This window comes from Schistocerca americana, chromosome 10 (assembly GCF_021461395.2).
Source record: "Schistocerca americana isolate TAMUIC-IGC-003095 chromosome 10, iqSchAmer2.1, whole genome shotgun sequence".
NCBI classification, from domain to species: domain Eukaryota; kingdom Metazoa; phylum Arthropoda; class Insecta; order Orthoptera; family Acrididae; genus Schistocerca; species Schistocerca americana.
Genome location: NC_060128.1, coordinates 60,480,410 through 60,497,436, shown reverse-complemented (window position 1 = coordinate 60,497,436; position 17,027 = coordinate 60,480,410). Strand labels below are relative to the sequence as shown.

Below are 17,027 nucleotides of genomic sequence, written 5' to 3'. Positions count from 1 at the left end.
GAGCTTGGATGGCGTGTGCAGGTACAGCTGCCCATTCTCCTTCAACACGATACCACAGTTCGTCAAGAGTAGTGACTGGCGTATTGTGATGAGCCAGTTGCTCGGCCACCATTGACCAAACGTTTTCAGTTGGTGAGAGAGCTTGAGAATGTGCTGGCCAGGGCAGCAGTCGAACATTTTCTGTATCCAGAAAGGCCCGTACAGGACCTGCAACATGCGGTCTTGCATTATCCTGCTGAAATGTAGGGTTTGTCAGGGATCGAATAAAGGGTAGAGACACGGGTCGTAACACATCTGAAATGTAACGTCCACTGTGCAAAGTGCCTTCAGTGCGAACAAGAGGTGACCGAGACGTGTAACCAATGGCACCCCATACCATCACGCCGTGTGATACACCATTATGGCGATGACGAATACATGCTTCGAACGTGCGTTCACCGCGATGTCACCAAATACGGATGCGACCATCATGATGCTGGAAACAAAACCTGGATTCGTCCGAAAAAATGACGTTTTACCATTCGTGCACCCAGGTTCGTCGTTGAGTACACCATCGCAGGCGCTCCTGTCTGCGATGCAGCGTCAAGGGTAACCCCAGCCACGGTCTCCGAGCTGATAGTCCGTGATGCTGCAAACGTCGTCGAACTGTTCGTGCAGATGGTTATTGTCTTGCAAACGTCCTCATCTGTTGACTCAGGTATCGAGACGTGGATGCACGATCCGTTACAGCCATGCGGATAAGATGCCTGTCATCTCGACTGCTAGTGACACGAGGCCGTTGGGATCCAGCACGGCGTTCCGTATTACCCTCCCGAACCGACCGATACCATATTTTGCTTACAGTCATTGGATCTCGACCAACGCGAGCAGCGATGTCGCGATACGATAAACCGTAACTCGATAGGCTGCAATCCGACCTTTATCAAAGTCGGAAACGTGTTGGTACGCATTTCTCCTCCTTACACGAGGCATCACAACAACGTTTCACCAGGCAACGCCGCTCAAGTGTTGTTTGTGTATAAGAAATTGGTTCTAAACTTTCTTCATGTCAGCACGTTGTAGGTGTCGCCACCGGCGCCAACCTTGTGTGAATGCTCTGAAAAGCTAATCATTTGCATATCACAGCATCTTCTTCCTGTCGGTTAAATTTTTCGTCTGTAGCACGTCATCTTCGTGGTGTAGCAATTTTAATGGACAGTAGTGTAGTTTAATGTGGATTCTGGATCCCATTGAAAATCGTCACTTTTCACATCAGCGAGGATTGACAGGGATCAAAGAAGTGATATATGGCACATAAAAATCATATGCTTCAACAGGAATCGATCACGAGGCCATTCGATGTTAAGTCTGGCATTTTACGACCGTGATATTGCCCTACACCTTGTGCCCAAGATAAACACGCCTTCCCTGGGAAAGTTGCCTTGGTTCGGTTCACATGCTCTGAATATCGGTACAATAAGCTACCGGCATCTCCTACAATCGTTCTCCGAGTAAGAGAGACCGATGCAGCAGTGAGGTGGTTTAGCGCCGGAGACTGTTCGTCCTTGGCGCTTCGTGCGTGACCTTCGTAACGAAGCGTTTGCCAGGGCGCTTCTGTAACCACTTAACTTATTTTCATTCAGCGAGCAAGCGATAAATAAGAAGCAATTACCAACCGTGTGACAGGCTTTTAAACGCTGATTGAAGCGTCATGAAAAAGATTCTTGATTACCTTCGGAAGTCCAGTTACACTAGTGCAGTGTAGCCTTTCCTTTTTTTCATGCCCAGTTATGTGATAAATCACATGCAGCACAGTTTGTGCTACAAAAGAAATCCCGTCTTTTTTAGCGTCAGAAACGATTACGACTCTTTCTCACGTTGATGGGCAACTTGCAGCTTGTTCCCTGTAGTGAAGGAGCCATGTTGAACGTAACTAGGATCGATTTCAAATTTACTTCCGCATCTCCGACCACGATTGTTGTAAACTGAGGCTCATATTCTTGTAGGTACATAAATGCTGTGTGACTAGGGCCTCCCGTCGGGTAGACCGTTCGCCGGGTGCAAGTCTTTCGATTTGACGCCACTTCGGCGACTTGCGCGTCGATGGGGATGAAATTATCATGATTAGGACAACACAACACCAAATCCCTGAGCGGAGAAAATCTCCGACCCAGCCGGGAAATAAACCCGGGCCGTTAGGATTGACATTATGTCGCGCTGACCACTCAGCTACCGGGAGCTTTCATTCTTGTAGTTAGGAAAAAAGAACCTCATGCAGCCACCAAAATTTTCAGTGATTTTGTAACGTGATTGTCACATATAGCATGTAATATTGTTTCATTTCTCTGTCATTATTACTTGGTTATTTTATCGAAAGTAGTGGGCATATATGCATGGAACGTAATACATCGAGATGACAAAAGACGTAGGACTGCGATATGCACATATACAGAGAGCGGTAGTATTGTGTTCCCAAGATGCACTACTGGCCGTCAAAATTGCTACACCACGAAGATGACGTGCTACAGACGCTATATTTAACCGACAGGAAGAAGATGCTGTGATATGCAAATGATTAGCTTTTCAGAGCATTCACACATGGTTGGCGCCGGTGGCGACACCTACAACGTGCTGACGCGAGGAAAGTTTCCAACCGATTTCTCACACACAAACAGCAGTTGACCGGCGTTGCCTGGTGAAACGTTGTTGTGATGCCTCGTGTAAGGAGGAGAAATGCGTACCATCACGTTTCCGACTTTGATGAAGGTCGGATTGTAGCCTATCGCGATTGCGGTTTATCGTATCGCAACATTGCTGCTCCCGTTGGTCGAGATCCAATGACTATTAGCAGAATATGGAATCGGTGGGTTCAGGAGGGTAATACGGAACGCCGTGCTGGATCCCAACGGCCTCGTGTCACTAGCAGTCGAGATGACAGGCGTCATATCCGCATGGCTGAAACGGATCGTGCAGCCACATCTCGATCCCTGAGTCAACAGATGGGGACATTTGCAAGATAACAACCATCTGCACGAACAGTTCGACGACGTTTGCAGCAGCACGGACTAACAGCTCGGAGACCATGGCTGCGGTTACCCTTGACGCTGCATCACAGAGAGGAGCGCCTGCGATGGTGTACTGGACGACGAACCTGAGTGCACGAATGGCAAAACGTCGTTTTTTCGGATAAATCCAGGTTCTGTTTAATGCATCATGATGGTCGCTTCGGTGTTGGCGACATCGCGGTGAACTCACATTGGAAGCGCGCATTCGTCATCGCCATACTGGCGTATCACCCGGCGTGATGGTATGGGGTGCCATTGGTTACACGTCTCGGTCACCTCTTGTTCACATTGACGGCACTTTGAACAGTGGACGTTACATTTCAGATGTGTTACGACCCGTGGCTCTACCCTTCATTCGATCCCTGCGAAACCCTACTTTTCAGCAGGATAATGCACGACCGCATGTTGCAGGTCCTGTACGGGCCTTTCTGGATACGGAAAATGTTCGACTGCTGCTCTGGTCAGCAAATTCTCCAGATCTCTCACCAACTGAAAACGTTTGGTGAATGGTGGCCGAGCAACTGGCTCATGACAATACGCCAGTCACTACTCTTGATGAACTGTGGTATTGTGTTGAAGCCGCATGGGCAGCTGTACCTGTACACGCCATCCAAACTCTGTTTGACTCAATGCCCAGACGTATCAAGGCCGTTATTACGACCAGAGGTGGTTGCTCAGGGTACTGCACTCAAACCACATGAAAAGGTAATCACATGTCAGTTCTAGTATAATATATTTGTCCAATGAATACCCGTTTATCATCTGCATTTCTTCTTGGTGTAGCAATTTTAATGGCCAGTAGTGTACAATAGGGCAGTGCTTGGCGGATCTGTCATTTGTACTCAGATGATTCGTGTGAAAAGCTTTCCGTCGGTCATTATGACCCCACAGCGGGAAGTAAAAGACGCTGGAAGCGGAACAGTAGTTGCAGCTAGACACGTGGGACATTCAAATCCGAAATTCATTAGAGAATTCAATATTCCGAGATCCACAGTGTAAAGAGTGTGCGGAGAACACCAAATTTCAGGCTATACCTCTCACCACGGACAACGTAATGGCCAACGGCTTTCGCTTAACGACCGGAAGCAGCTGCGTTTGTGTGGAGTTGTCAGTGCTGACAGACAAGCAACACTGCGTGAAATAACCGCAGGAATCAATGTGGGTCGTACGACGGACGTATCCATTGAAACACTACAGCGAAATTTGATGTTAACGGGTTATGGCAGCAGATGAAGGCCGCGAGTGCTTTTGCTAACAGAACGTCATAGCCTGCGGCGCCTCTTCTGGGCTCGTGAACATATCGATTGAACCATAGACGGCTGGAAAACCGTAGCCTGGTCAGAAGAGTCACGATTTCAGTTGGTAAGATCTGATGATAGGTGTTACGTCTGCGTAAGCAGAAGAAACTAACGATAAAAGTCCGAAAACAATTTATTGGACTCTTCAATTAACCAAAACAAATTCTCCAAGTATAACACCAACACAAAACGGTGATCCATCTTCGAATCACAACTACATACAAGAATAATACAGAAAACAACTGAAATAATTTCCTACTAGTCTCCGCCAGAGACTTCTCCGATATACTGAGCCTAATCCGGAGATCAGCGAGAAGATCCAAGCCGGGCTGCTGGGGCAGCAGCTATCGAAGTCTGCTGGCGGTCGATGAACTGCCGATGTGCGGCCGAGCGCCGGCCTTTGTAGCGCTTCGGCAGAGGAGTACCTTGGAACTATTTTCCATCACGTGATTTGACGTGTGAAAATAGTTCCGGGATCTGCAGCGACCTCTCTTATGTTTATGCGGGCCAGTAGCGGACCCCGGTGGCCGCTGGTGTCTTTGCTTTGTTGTTGTTGTTGTTGTTGTTGTTGTGGCCGTTCAGTAATATTGCCTGTAGGTTGTGTAGTGCTTCGATGTCCCTGCGAAGCGGGCAACCTGCGGCTGCAGGCTGTCAGTTTGGTTGCTGATACTCTAGGCGCCGTGATGTCTGGTGGAAAAGGCCACAGCAATAGGGTTCGAGTGTGGCGCAGATCCCACGAAGCCACGGGCCCAGGTTGCCAACAAGGCACAGTGCAAGCTAGTAGTGGGTTGATAGTATTTTTGTCTGTGTTTACATGCAATGGACTGGGTCCTCTGTTCCAACTGAACCGATCATTGACTGTAAATGGTTATGTTCGACTACTTGGAGACCATTTTCAGCCATTAATGGAATTCATGTTACCTAACAACGTTGGAATATTTATTGATGACAATGCACCACGTCACCAGGCCACCATTGAAGAACATTCTGGACAATTCAAGCGACTGGTTTGGGCACTAAGATGTTCGACATGAATCCCATCGAACAGATATGGGACATAATTAACAGGTCAGTTCGTACACCAAATCCAGCACTGGCAATTCTTTTGAAATTATAGATGGCTATAGAGACAGAGATTAGAAAATGAGACCCAAAAGTAGTAGATGGGTTTTACTATTTGGGGAGCAAAATAACTGATGATGGTCGAAGTAGAGAGCATATAAAATGTAGACTGGCAATGGCAAAGGGAGCGTTTCTAAAGAAAAAAGGTTCAAATGCCCCTAAGCACTATCGGACTTAACATCTGAGGTCATCAATCCCCTAGACCTAGAACTGCTTAAACCTAACTAACCTAGAGACATCACACACAACAATCTCCGAGGCGGGATTCGAACCTGCGACCGTAGCAGCAGCGTGGTTCTGGACCAAAAAGCCTAGAACCGCTCGGCCACAGCGGCCGGTAAGAATTTGTTAACATCGAGTATAGATTTAGTGTCAGGAAGTCTTTTCTCAAACTCTTTGTATGGAGTGTAGCCATGTATGGAAGTGAAACATGGACGATAAATAGTTTAGACAAGAAGAGAATGGAGGCTTTCGAAATGTGGTGCTACACAAGAATGCTGAAGAGTAGATGGGTAGATCACGTAACTAATGAGGAGGTCCTGAATAGAATTGGGGAGAAGAGGAACTTGTGGCACAACACGACTAGAAGGGATCGGTTGGTAGGACACGTTCAGAGGCATCAAGTGATCACCAATTTACTATTGGAGGGCAGCGTGGAGGGTAAAAATCGTAGAGGGAGATGAAGAGATGAATACACTACGCTGATTCAGAAGGATTACGTTGCAGTAGGTACTGGCAGATGAAGAAGCTTGCACAGGATAGAGTAGCATGGAGAGCTGCATCAAACCAGTCTCTCCGTTGAAGACCATAACACATAGAGACAGCAAGGTTCAGTATTTGTGCGACGAAGTTCTGACGAATTTTTAAGTCCATGTCACGTCGAACTGCTCCACTACTCTGGGCAAAGGAGGTCGACACAATATTAGGAAGTATCCCATGACTTGTGAGTCATTTCAGTGTATTTGCGTTTTACTCACTGAATGTGTTCCCAGTACGGTGTGTAGTCCTCATTTGTTGGCAGAAGGCTGTCAGTGAGTCTTATTAGGAGAGTCGACCGTCCCTGGAAAGTTAAGCGGTTGCTAAAAGTGGCACACTGACCCACTCCCTGCTTTTGTTGGGTAGAGCTGGTGGACTGATAAGGTAAGGAATGAGGAAGTTCTGCGTAAAATCGGAGAGGAATGTGGAAAACGCTGATAAGGAGAGGGGACAGGATGATAGATCATCAGTGAAGACATGAGGGAATGACTTCCATGGTACTAGAGGGAGCTGTAGAGGGCAAAAACTGTAGAGGAAGACAGAGATTGGGATACATCAAGCAAATAATTGAGGACATAGGTTGCAAGTGCTACTCTGAGATGAAGAGGTTAGCACAGGAAAGGAATTCGTGACGGGTTTTGTCAAAACAGTTGCAAGACACTTGACTAAAAAGAATAAAAGAAAAGAGGGAACTTCCTGTTAGATTAAAACTGTGTGCCGTACCGAGACTCGAACTCGGGACCTTTGCCTTTCGCAGGCGCAGCGCTCGTCCGTCTCCGCACTACGAGATGGCGCTGCCTTAGACACGGACCAAATTCTACTTCCGCCAATCCGCGTATTATTATGTAATGCACCCAATGATATTGCTGCTAACACAGAACCTTTTCTCCTCGCGGAACACACTCGCGCAGTGATACCTGAACGCTCGAGGTATTATAACGAGTGTACAGACCTCCGATTAGTCAGTCTGGATCAGTCTGCATCAGTCTGCATTAGTCTGCAGTCCAGTTTCAGTCTGCGCCTAATAAGATTATCATATTCCTGTACATAGCCATGAAGATAAATGTATAGACTCTTTGTCAAGTATCAGAGATATATGTGAGAATAAGATTAACGTACCAATACCAAAGGAACGTCAGATTGTGAATTGTAAATAGCATCCACAACCAAGTTAAGTAATTTTTATGCTTGTTATTATTTTAATAAATGTGTGTGAAAATTAATCAAGTTCTGTTTAAAGTTGGTCACCGTCAATCTGCTACTCTAAGCGTGCAAGTGGCATTTCTATCGTCTGACCTAACGGCAGAAGATAAACACGGCACGATAAGACCACGAGACATATTGCTGACACTCGCCTACTTCGTTAGAGCGACAAGTCAGATAATCTGATGGTGTGTGTACGGAAGGTCTTACAGTACGCACACCACAATTTACATCGGTTAGTATGACACTTGTGTGTGTGTGTTGTGTTACGATGTTTTGGAGGAACTTGTGCCCCTGCCTCCAGCGCTCACAGGTTATTTTCGCTGTAGTAACACATCACATGTATACTGTCACATTTGTAAACAAATATGGCGTCAAATATGGAGTCCAGACGCCATATTTGTTTACAAATTTGACAGTATGCATCTGATGTGTTACTACAGCGAAAAGAACCTGTGAGCGCTGGAGGCAGGGGCACAAGTTCCTCCAAAACATCGTAACACAACACACACACACAAGTGTCATACTAACTAATGTAAATCCACCCAATGATGGAGGTTTAAACCTTTGAAACGCGTCGTGGAAATAAATAAAACGGTGACAGGTAAGAGTAAACTTGTTGTTTCATTTAATGTCAATAACAGTCACGGTAAAAGCTGACCTAAAAATGTTCGCATTTACAGTTAAAATGAAAATGTCACCGCTGCCATCATGCTTGCCGCGGGGATATTGACCCGTGGGTGGCACACTGCATCAGGGCAGTGTCAACCTATTATGTGCGTTTTGTACACCAAGACTGGGAATGCTCTGCTATATGTCCCTTTCTTTCGTGAGTTAACGCACTGCCAAGAGCATTGAGTCGTCCCCTCTTCGTGGAAGCGTAATTTTTTGTGTTTTTAATACTTGGGATTTGAGGACAGAGAAGGAAGTTTGTGATATATTCGTCTCCTGGCTAGCCTATAGATGGGAAACGCCGCGCGGGTTAGCCGCGCGGTCTCAGGCGCCTTGTCACGGTTCGAGCGGCTCCCCCCGTCGGAGGTTCGAGTCCTCCCTCGGGCATGGCTGTGTGCTTGTACTGTACTTAGCGTAATTTAAGTTAGCTTCAGTAGTGTGTAAGCCTAGGGACCGATGACATCAGCAGTTTTGTCCCGTAGGAGCTTACCACAAATGTCCAAAAATTTCCAATTCGATGGGTAAAATCGACGGATTAAAACGGATACCACTATTTTAGTTCTGAATAAACGGTACTTTTCGGTATTTGTTTGGTCTCGATTATAACAAGTGTTTTTATTTTTTGCTGATAATGTGGTAAAAAAAAGGAAACACAAAATAGTCATAGCAGCAATGCTAAAATTTTTCTTTGTTAAACTTTTTTTCAACGAATGAGCAATTTTTATTCATTAAATTACTGTTGCTTTGGAACATTGCGATATTATAGAAAATGCGAAAAAGCGATCAGTGGTATTTTAATGAGAATGACGACAGAAACGAGCAAAAAACACATTGCATAAGAATCGGTACAGCATTGCTGAGAAACAAAAAAAAAAAAAAAAAAAAAAAAAGAGCACTATGGGAATTAACTGCTGAGGTCATCAGCCGGCCAGAGTGGCCGAGCGGCTCTAGGCGCTTCAGTCTGGAACCGCGCGACCGCTACGGTCGCAAGTTCGAATCCTGCCTCGGGCATGGATGTGTGTGATGTCCTTAGGTCGGTTAGGTTTAAGTAGTTCTAAGTTCTAGGGGACTGATGACCTCCGCTGTTAAGTCCCATAGTGGTGAGAGCCATTTGAACAATTTTTTTTGCTGTGGTCATCAGTCCCCTAAAACTTAGAACTACTTAAACCTAACTAACCTAAGGACATCGCATACATTCATGCCCGAGGCAGGATTCGAACCTGCGACCGTAGAGGTCGCGCGGTTCCGGACTGTAGCGCCTAGAACCGCTCGGTCACCCGGCCGGCATTGCTGAGACAGTAATGTACCTGTTATCATGTCGCGTGGCCTGTTAAGATGGCAGGCGTGTACATTCAGTCTGCGAGACTTGAGCCAACTTGTCTGTATGGTACTTCGTCGGCTGTTGTCCTCGGACATTAGTTGTACTACAGAAAGGTACCCTCCCTAGTCTGCAAGTATTTTACGAAGTGCAGTATCACTGCAGGGCAATGCTCCATTTGCTTTTAACAGTAGGGGTCACAACAAACTCGTGACATAATATAAGGTGGAAGCCTAAACCTTAACGTATTATTCATACACTGAAGCGCCAAAGGAACTGGTATAGGCATGCGTATTCAAATACAGAGATATGTAGACAGGTAGAATACGGCGCTGGTCGGCAACGCCTATATCAGACAACAAGCGTCTGGCTCAGTTCTTAGATCGGTTACTGCTGATACAATGGTAGGTTATCAAGATTTAAGGGTGGTAGGACGTCAAACGGGCCGACTTGGAGCAGGAGAGGCACCACAGGACATTTTAATTTCCACTGTCTATACTTTTACAAGTAAATTCATAAAACTTTGACAACACCACCAGGAAGGATTCAGGATTCCAACTCATAGCAATGTACGTTCAAAAATATAACACAATAATTTTTTTACGTGTGAAATGTCATCAATTTTTCACTTACTATTGCCTACATTTGTTGCTATAGGTACCCTTTTCTTCCTAAGTAAGAGAGACTGTTCGATGAATTTTGCACAGCATAGAAACAATACTTTCAGATGTATGAAACTCTAAAATTTATTTAATTAATGAAAAAATGAATGAGCTGTTACATTTTGAACTTCATGTATAGAAAAAACTCAAATTTTATGGTTAATTATCTCAATTTTTAGCACAGTTTTTAATAGATTTGGAAGTTTCTAGAGTTCCATACACCTGCAAGTATGGGATGTATGCTATGCAAAATTCATCGAAGAATCTCGCTTACTTATGAAGAAAAGTGTACCTATAGCAACGAATGCAGCCAATAGTAAGTGAAAAATTGATGACATTTCACATGTAAAAAAACATATATATTTTGTTATATTTTTGAACTTTCACTGCTATGAGCGTGAATCCTGAACCCTTCCTGGTCATGCTGACAAAGTTTTATGAATTTATTTGTAAAAGTATAGACGGTGGAAATTAAAATGTCCTGTGGTGCCTCTCCTGCTCCAAGTTGGCCAGTTTGACGTCCTACCCCCCTTAACTGAGTTTGAACGTGGTGTTACAGTCGGCGCACGAGCGATGGCACACAGCATCTCCGAGGTAGTGATGAAGTGGTGATTTTCCCGTACGACCATTTCACGAGTGTGCCGTGAATATCAGGAATCCGGTAAAACATCAAATCTCCGACATCGTTGCGACCGGGAAAAGATCCTGCAAGAACGGGACAAACGACGACTGAAGAGAATCGTTCAACGTGACAGAACTGCAACTCTTCCGAAAAATAGTCCAGATCTGAATGCTGGGCCAACAACAAGTGTCAGCGTGCGAAACATCGTCGATCTGGGCTTTCGGAGCCGAAGGCCCACTCGTGTACTCTTGATGACTGCACGACACGAAGCGTTACGCCTCGCCTGGGCCAATCAACACCGACATTACACTGTTGCTGACTAGAAACGTGTTACATGATGAGTCTCGTTTCAAACTGTATCGAGCGGGTGGACGCGGACGGGTATGGAGACAATCTCATGAACCCATGGATCCTGTATGTCAGCAGGGGACTGTTCAAGCTGGTGGAGGCTCTGTAACGGTGTGAGGCGTGTGCAGTTGGAGCGATGTGGGACCCCTAATAACAGATAACACACACATGAGCGTCCTGTCTGATCACCTGCATCCATTCATGTCCATTGCGCATTCCAACGGACTCGAGTAATTCCAGCAGGACAATGCGACACCCCATACGTCCAGAATTGCTACAGACTGGCTCTAGGAACACTCTTCTGAGTTTAAATACTTCCTCTAGCCACCAAACTCCTCAGCCATGAACATTATTGAAAATATCTGGGATGCCTTGCAACGTGTTATTCGGAAGAGATCACCCCCTCGTACTCTTCCGTATTTGTCGACAGCCCCGCAGGATGCATGGTGTCAGTTCCCTCCAGCACTACTTCTGACATTATTCGAGTCCACGTCACATCGTCTGCGGCACTTTAGCTTGCTCGTGGGAGCCCTGCACCATATGAGGCAGGTGTGCCAGTTTCTTTGGTTCTTCAGTGTGGTTTTAGTTTTAGTCACTGACCAAAATTTTACTTCATCTTTGCAGATGTTTTGCTTGAACGCAATGTCTTTACTATCCTGATGCACGACACATAAATTTCGACCCCTCCTAACATACTCGCCCACAGTCCTTTATAATTCACTATTTTGTAATGCATTTATGTTTATTGCCTTCATTGGATTTATTTCACGCTTGCAGTGTACTGGCAGTTTCTGAAGTCTGCCTCATTTGTTGTGTTACAGGCGAGATGGCTGTGCTGTACCTGTTCACGAGGTACCGCTTCAACTGGAACGAAGTCGACTTCAGCATCTTCTCCACCTACAGCATGATCACCAACCTCATAGGTAAGAAGGCGGAAATCCAAACGTACTGTTGGTGTCAGTTAGAAGTCCTCCAAAGAGAAGTAACGGAAATGGAGCGTAAAGAAAGCAGAGTTCATGGTGTCCAGCTTGTACGTCGGAGAAACAATAAAGCATGTGAAGCAAGTTTTAGGAAAGATATAAAAATGCAAAGTGGATACATACCTATGATAAGAGTTGCAAACGTTATTGGACTCGTAGCCGAAAGCGAGGGAGACTCGTTGAAGGAATGAGCATTTACATCAATATTCTGCAAGCCAGCTGACGGTGTGTGGCAGAGGGCACTTTTGATCCCACTAATTGATCACCCCTTCCCTATTCCATTTGCAAAAGGCGCGTGGGAAGACTTCGTAGCAGCTGAGGAGAGCTCCGCCTACCATCCTAAGGGAGCCATGGGTCTGATGATGGTTATGTAAAAATAACCGAAACCGGTTACCTATGTCATTGAATCATAAATGGTGTGATCAAGACTGAACTTTAGTCAAAATATGATTGTCAGTAAGCTTCTGTATTACCTTTAAATTCTAGAATTTCCACATTGTGGTCACTTTGGGAGATGTGTGTGTGCGTGCGTGTGTGTGTGTGTGTGTGTGTGTGTGTCTGTGTGTGTGTGTGTGTGTCAGCAGATGGGCGGGGGGGGGGGGGGAACGGGGGGGTGGCGGGGGGGGGGGGGAGGTGGCGGAGGAATTAATATTTTGTCTTACTGGAATGAGCATCTCTGTTACGCTCTCGCGCCTCGAACAAGCTCCTTTCTAAGCCACTTCTCTAGCCGTTGAGTTCATTCCCTTAAGATTCTTCCTACGAAGAATCTGCCTTTCTTAGCCGGCCACGGTGGCCGAGCGGTTCTAGGCGCTTCAGTCGGGAACCGCGCGACTGCTACGGTCGCAGGTTCGAATCCTGCATCGGGCATGGATGTGTGTGATGTCCTTAGGTTAGTTAGGTTTAAGTTGTTCTAAGTTCTAGGGGACTGATGACCTCAGATGTTAAGTCCCATAGTGCTCCAAGCCATTTGAACTGCTTTTTTTTCTTTTTTTTTTTTCCTTTCTTACTATTCTTTTGTGTGGTCACTGCTAGATATTGTACGGTACATTCTGTGGGGCGGCGGGTTAATAATAACAATACATAATAATAAATCGTAAGTAATCGGAAGTATTAGAATATTGTTCTACGCCTTTTACGAGAGCCTGGAAACTATTCTTTTGGTCAGCCAGAAAGCGAAAGAGAACATACTGACCATAGTTTCCAGTCTGCAAGTCCACATTCTTGTCCAGCCCACCGAAAGTAATGTTTCTATTCTCTATTTACTCAGCGTGGTCAGGACTATGATTACAAATGAAGATTTTGATTTCTAATTGGTAGACATATTTGATAAATTTTCCCACAGACAACATCGCAATGTTCATAATGTTGACACTAACAATAAATCTCTCTATCCTAAACAGCACTATGACCCTTTAAACGGTCTTGCGCCCTTACGTGGCTGATAATCCAAATACTCCCGGGAGTAGACAACATTCCATTAGAGCTACTCACAGCCTTGGGAGAGCCAGTCCTGACAAAACTCTGCCATCTCGTGAGCAAGATGTGTGAGACAGGTGAAATACCCTGAGACTTCAAGAAGAATATGATAATTCCAATCCCAAAGAAAGCAGGTGTTGACAGATGTGAAAATTACCGAACTATCAGTTTAATAAGCCACGGCTGCAAGATACAAACACGAATTTACAGACGAATGGAAAAACTGGTAGAAGCCGACCTCAGGGAAGATCAGTTTGGATTCCGTAGAAATGTTGGAACACGTGAGGCAATACTGACCCTACGGCTTATCTTAGAAGCTAGATTAAGGAAAGGCAAACCTACGTTTCTAGCATTTGTAGACTTAGAGAAAGCTTTTGACAATGTTGACTGGAATACTCTCTTTGAAATTCTAAATGTGGCAAGGGTAAAATACAGGGAGCGAAAGACTATTTACAATTTGTACAGAAAGCAGATGGCAGTTATAACAGTCGAGGGGCATGAAAGGGAAGCAGTGGTTGGGAAGGGAGTGGGACAGGGTTGTAGCCTCTCCCCGATGTTATTCAATCAATATATTGACTCAGCAGTAAAGGAAACAAAAGAAAAATTCGGAGTAGGTATTAAAATCTATGGAGAAGAAATAAAAACTTTGAGGTTCGCCGATGACATTGTAATTCTGTCAGAGACAGCAAAGGACTTGGAAGAGCAGTTGAATGGAATGGACAGTGTCTTGAAAGATGGATATAAGATGAACATCGACAAAAGCAAAACGAGGATAATGGAATGTAGTCGAATTAAATCGGGTGATGCTGTGGGAATGAGATTAGTAAATGAGACACTTAAAGTAGTAAAGGAGTTTTGCTATTTAGGGAGCAAAATAACTGATGATGGTCGAAGTAGAGAGGATATTAAATATAGACTGGCAACGGCAAGGAAAGCGTTTCTGAAGAAGAAAAATTTGTTAACATTGAGTATAGAGTTAAGTGTCAGGAAGTCGTTTCTGAAAGTATTTGTATGGAGTGTAGCCATGTATGGAAGTGAAACATGGACAATAAATAGTTTAGACGAGAATAGAAGCTTTTGAAATGTGGTGCTACAGAAGAATGCTGAGGATTTGATGGACAGATCACATAACTAATGACGAGGTATTGAATAGAATAGGGGAGAAGAGGAGCTTGTGGCACAACTTGACTAGAAGAAGGGATCGGTTGGTGGGTCATATTCTGAGGCATCAAGGGATCACCAATTTAGTATTGGAGGGCAGCGAGAAGGGCAAAAATCGTAGAGGGAGCCCAAGAGATGAATACACTAAGCAGATTCAGAAGGCTGTAGGTTGCAGTAGGTACTGGGAGATGAAGAAGCTTGCACAGGATAGAGTAGAATGGAGAGCTCAGGACTAAAGACCACAACAACAACAATCCACTGAAGTGGAAAATAATTGTCATCACTTGCCCCGTGGATTTGTTAACATTACGGGCGGCACACTAACAGTTGCTTCCGTGAAACCTAAGCGATCCAGGACGGTGTACAGTCCTCGCAATTTCGCTTCCTATTTGTACCGAAAACATGAGTTTAGTTGCAGTCTGGCTGTGACGTCATTCGAGGCATCCCGTACTCCGGCGTTTGACTGACGTGAACCGTACGGTATCTGCGTGCGAAGTAATGCGTTTAGTAACAGCCTGCCTGTGACGTCATCCAAGGCAGCGCGTATTCCAGCGTTTGACTGACGTGGATCGTAGAGTGGCTGGGTGCTAAGTGAAGTCACTGCCTTTCAGGGCGCATTTATATAAGGACGCAGCCGATCCCCAAGGGAACATCTGCTGTCATCCGCTTTACACCCCCGGTAATAGCCTCTAAATGGCCGCTTCATCGGACACACTATTTTATAACACTGTTTTGTATTAATTCAAAATCTTCGTAATTTTTTTATGAATGCAATTAAGTTGGATATAACCACAGAAAAAAAATTAGCTCGTCAACAGATAAACTTTACTGTCCAGTTCAAAGGGGTCAAATGGCTCTGAGCACTATGAGACTTAACTTCTGAGGTCATCAGACCCTTGCTGTCTAGTATTTTTAGAAAGGAACTGACAGTAGAACATGATCTCTGAACTACAACTTTTATTTGGTATTAGTTACACCCAGGCCTTGAAACTAGTTATAGCTCTATTTCTTTTTTTGACAATCGTATTGACCAACTAGGATCATATTAACTACTTCAGTTCCTCTTCTTCCTTTGTTGTTGTTTCCTATTTTTTCCAGTATTCCCTCATTTTCTCCCCATGAAGTCTCTTCTTTTCTTCTGTCCATGTTGTTCCCAATTTTTTATCTCTTCTGCTTCCAAAGCCTTCCAAATTTAGTATTTTGTTTTTAAAACGGTTTCTTTCTGCTATTTCTGATCCTTTGATCTTGTTTCTTTCAAGATCTTTACTTGCTTCTGTAATCCATGTTACTGTCGATTTCTTCTTCCAGAAATATAGGAGTATTTGTTTTGTTAGTCTGTTTCCATCCATTCGGTAGAGATGCCCAAAAAAGGTTAATCTTCGTTTGGCCATTACTTCAGATATTTTCTCTATATTTTTGTATATCTACTCATTACTTCTTATTTTCCAACCATCTGCAGTTTTCATTGCACCCATTACTTTTCTAATAATCCTTCTTTCCAGTACCTCTGGTTTGTCCATCTTATAGTTCATCGTTAGGCATTCAGATCCATATAAACATTCTGGTCGTACCACTGTGGTGTAGTGTTTTAGTTTTGTTTTTCTAGATATACATTTCTTGTTGTACACATTTCCATTTTGTTAATTCTTACATCTATTGCAGATTTTTCTAGTCCATTCTGTTGTATAGTTTCTCCAAGACATTTAAATTTATTTACTCGCTTTATTTTACCTATTTGTGTTTCTATGTATTTTGGTGCATTTTTTTTAATTGGCCACGAATTTTGTTTTTTCACCTGAAATTTTGAGACCAGTTCTGTTTGCTAATTTTTCCAGAATGTTTATTTGAGTAACTCCTTCTGTCAGGTTTTCTGAAAGTATTGCGAAATCATCCGCAAAAGCCAAGCAGTTTACCTTAATTCCATTTGTTTTCCTTCCTAGTGTTATTGGTTCAATTTTGTGATTTTTTAGCTCCGAATTCCTGATCTGTTATTTAATAGGTTTCATCATGTACTGTAATCAGAACTTTCTAGCATTAATATAACAAACACTTAATCTACTACAAATAAGGATATTTTTGTTCCAAATTTAGTTTTCAGTAAATTACTCAAAAACTATTAGAGGTAGCTCAGTCGGGTCACGTACTTACTAGCTTTGTGTTGAACTGAAACATCATACAAATTTTCATATTTCTAAGTCTAGTATTTAGCGCCTTTAATTTTTCTTCAAAACCTGGATTATGACCAAAATATTCCTTTAATCACGTTGAGACTTGTATCAGTTAATTTTGACATACATCTGGACGTTACGCCCAATTTTTGGTTGCCTAGCTTTGATATTTAGCGCAACGTATTTTTTTCTTAAAA

The 17,027-nt window shown here is 44.1% G+C and overlaps 1 protein-coding gene across 1 annotated transcript in view; it reads left to right on the top strand.

Moving 5' to 3' along the window:
* LOC124552637 (solute carrier family 46 member 3-like) overlaps positions 1 to 17,027 on the top strand; it is a 362,034-nt gene that overhangs the window by 286,671 nt on the left and 58,336 nt on the right. The window contains exon 4 of the mRNA XM_047126966.1: positions 11,867 to 11,968. Coding sequence (XP_046982922.1) covers positions 11,867 to 11,968 — 102 coding nt within the window. The remainder of the gene's footprint in view (positions 1 to 11,866; positions 11,969 to 17,027) is intronic.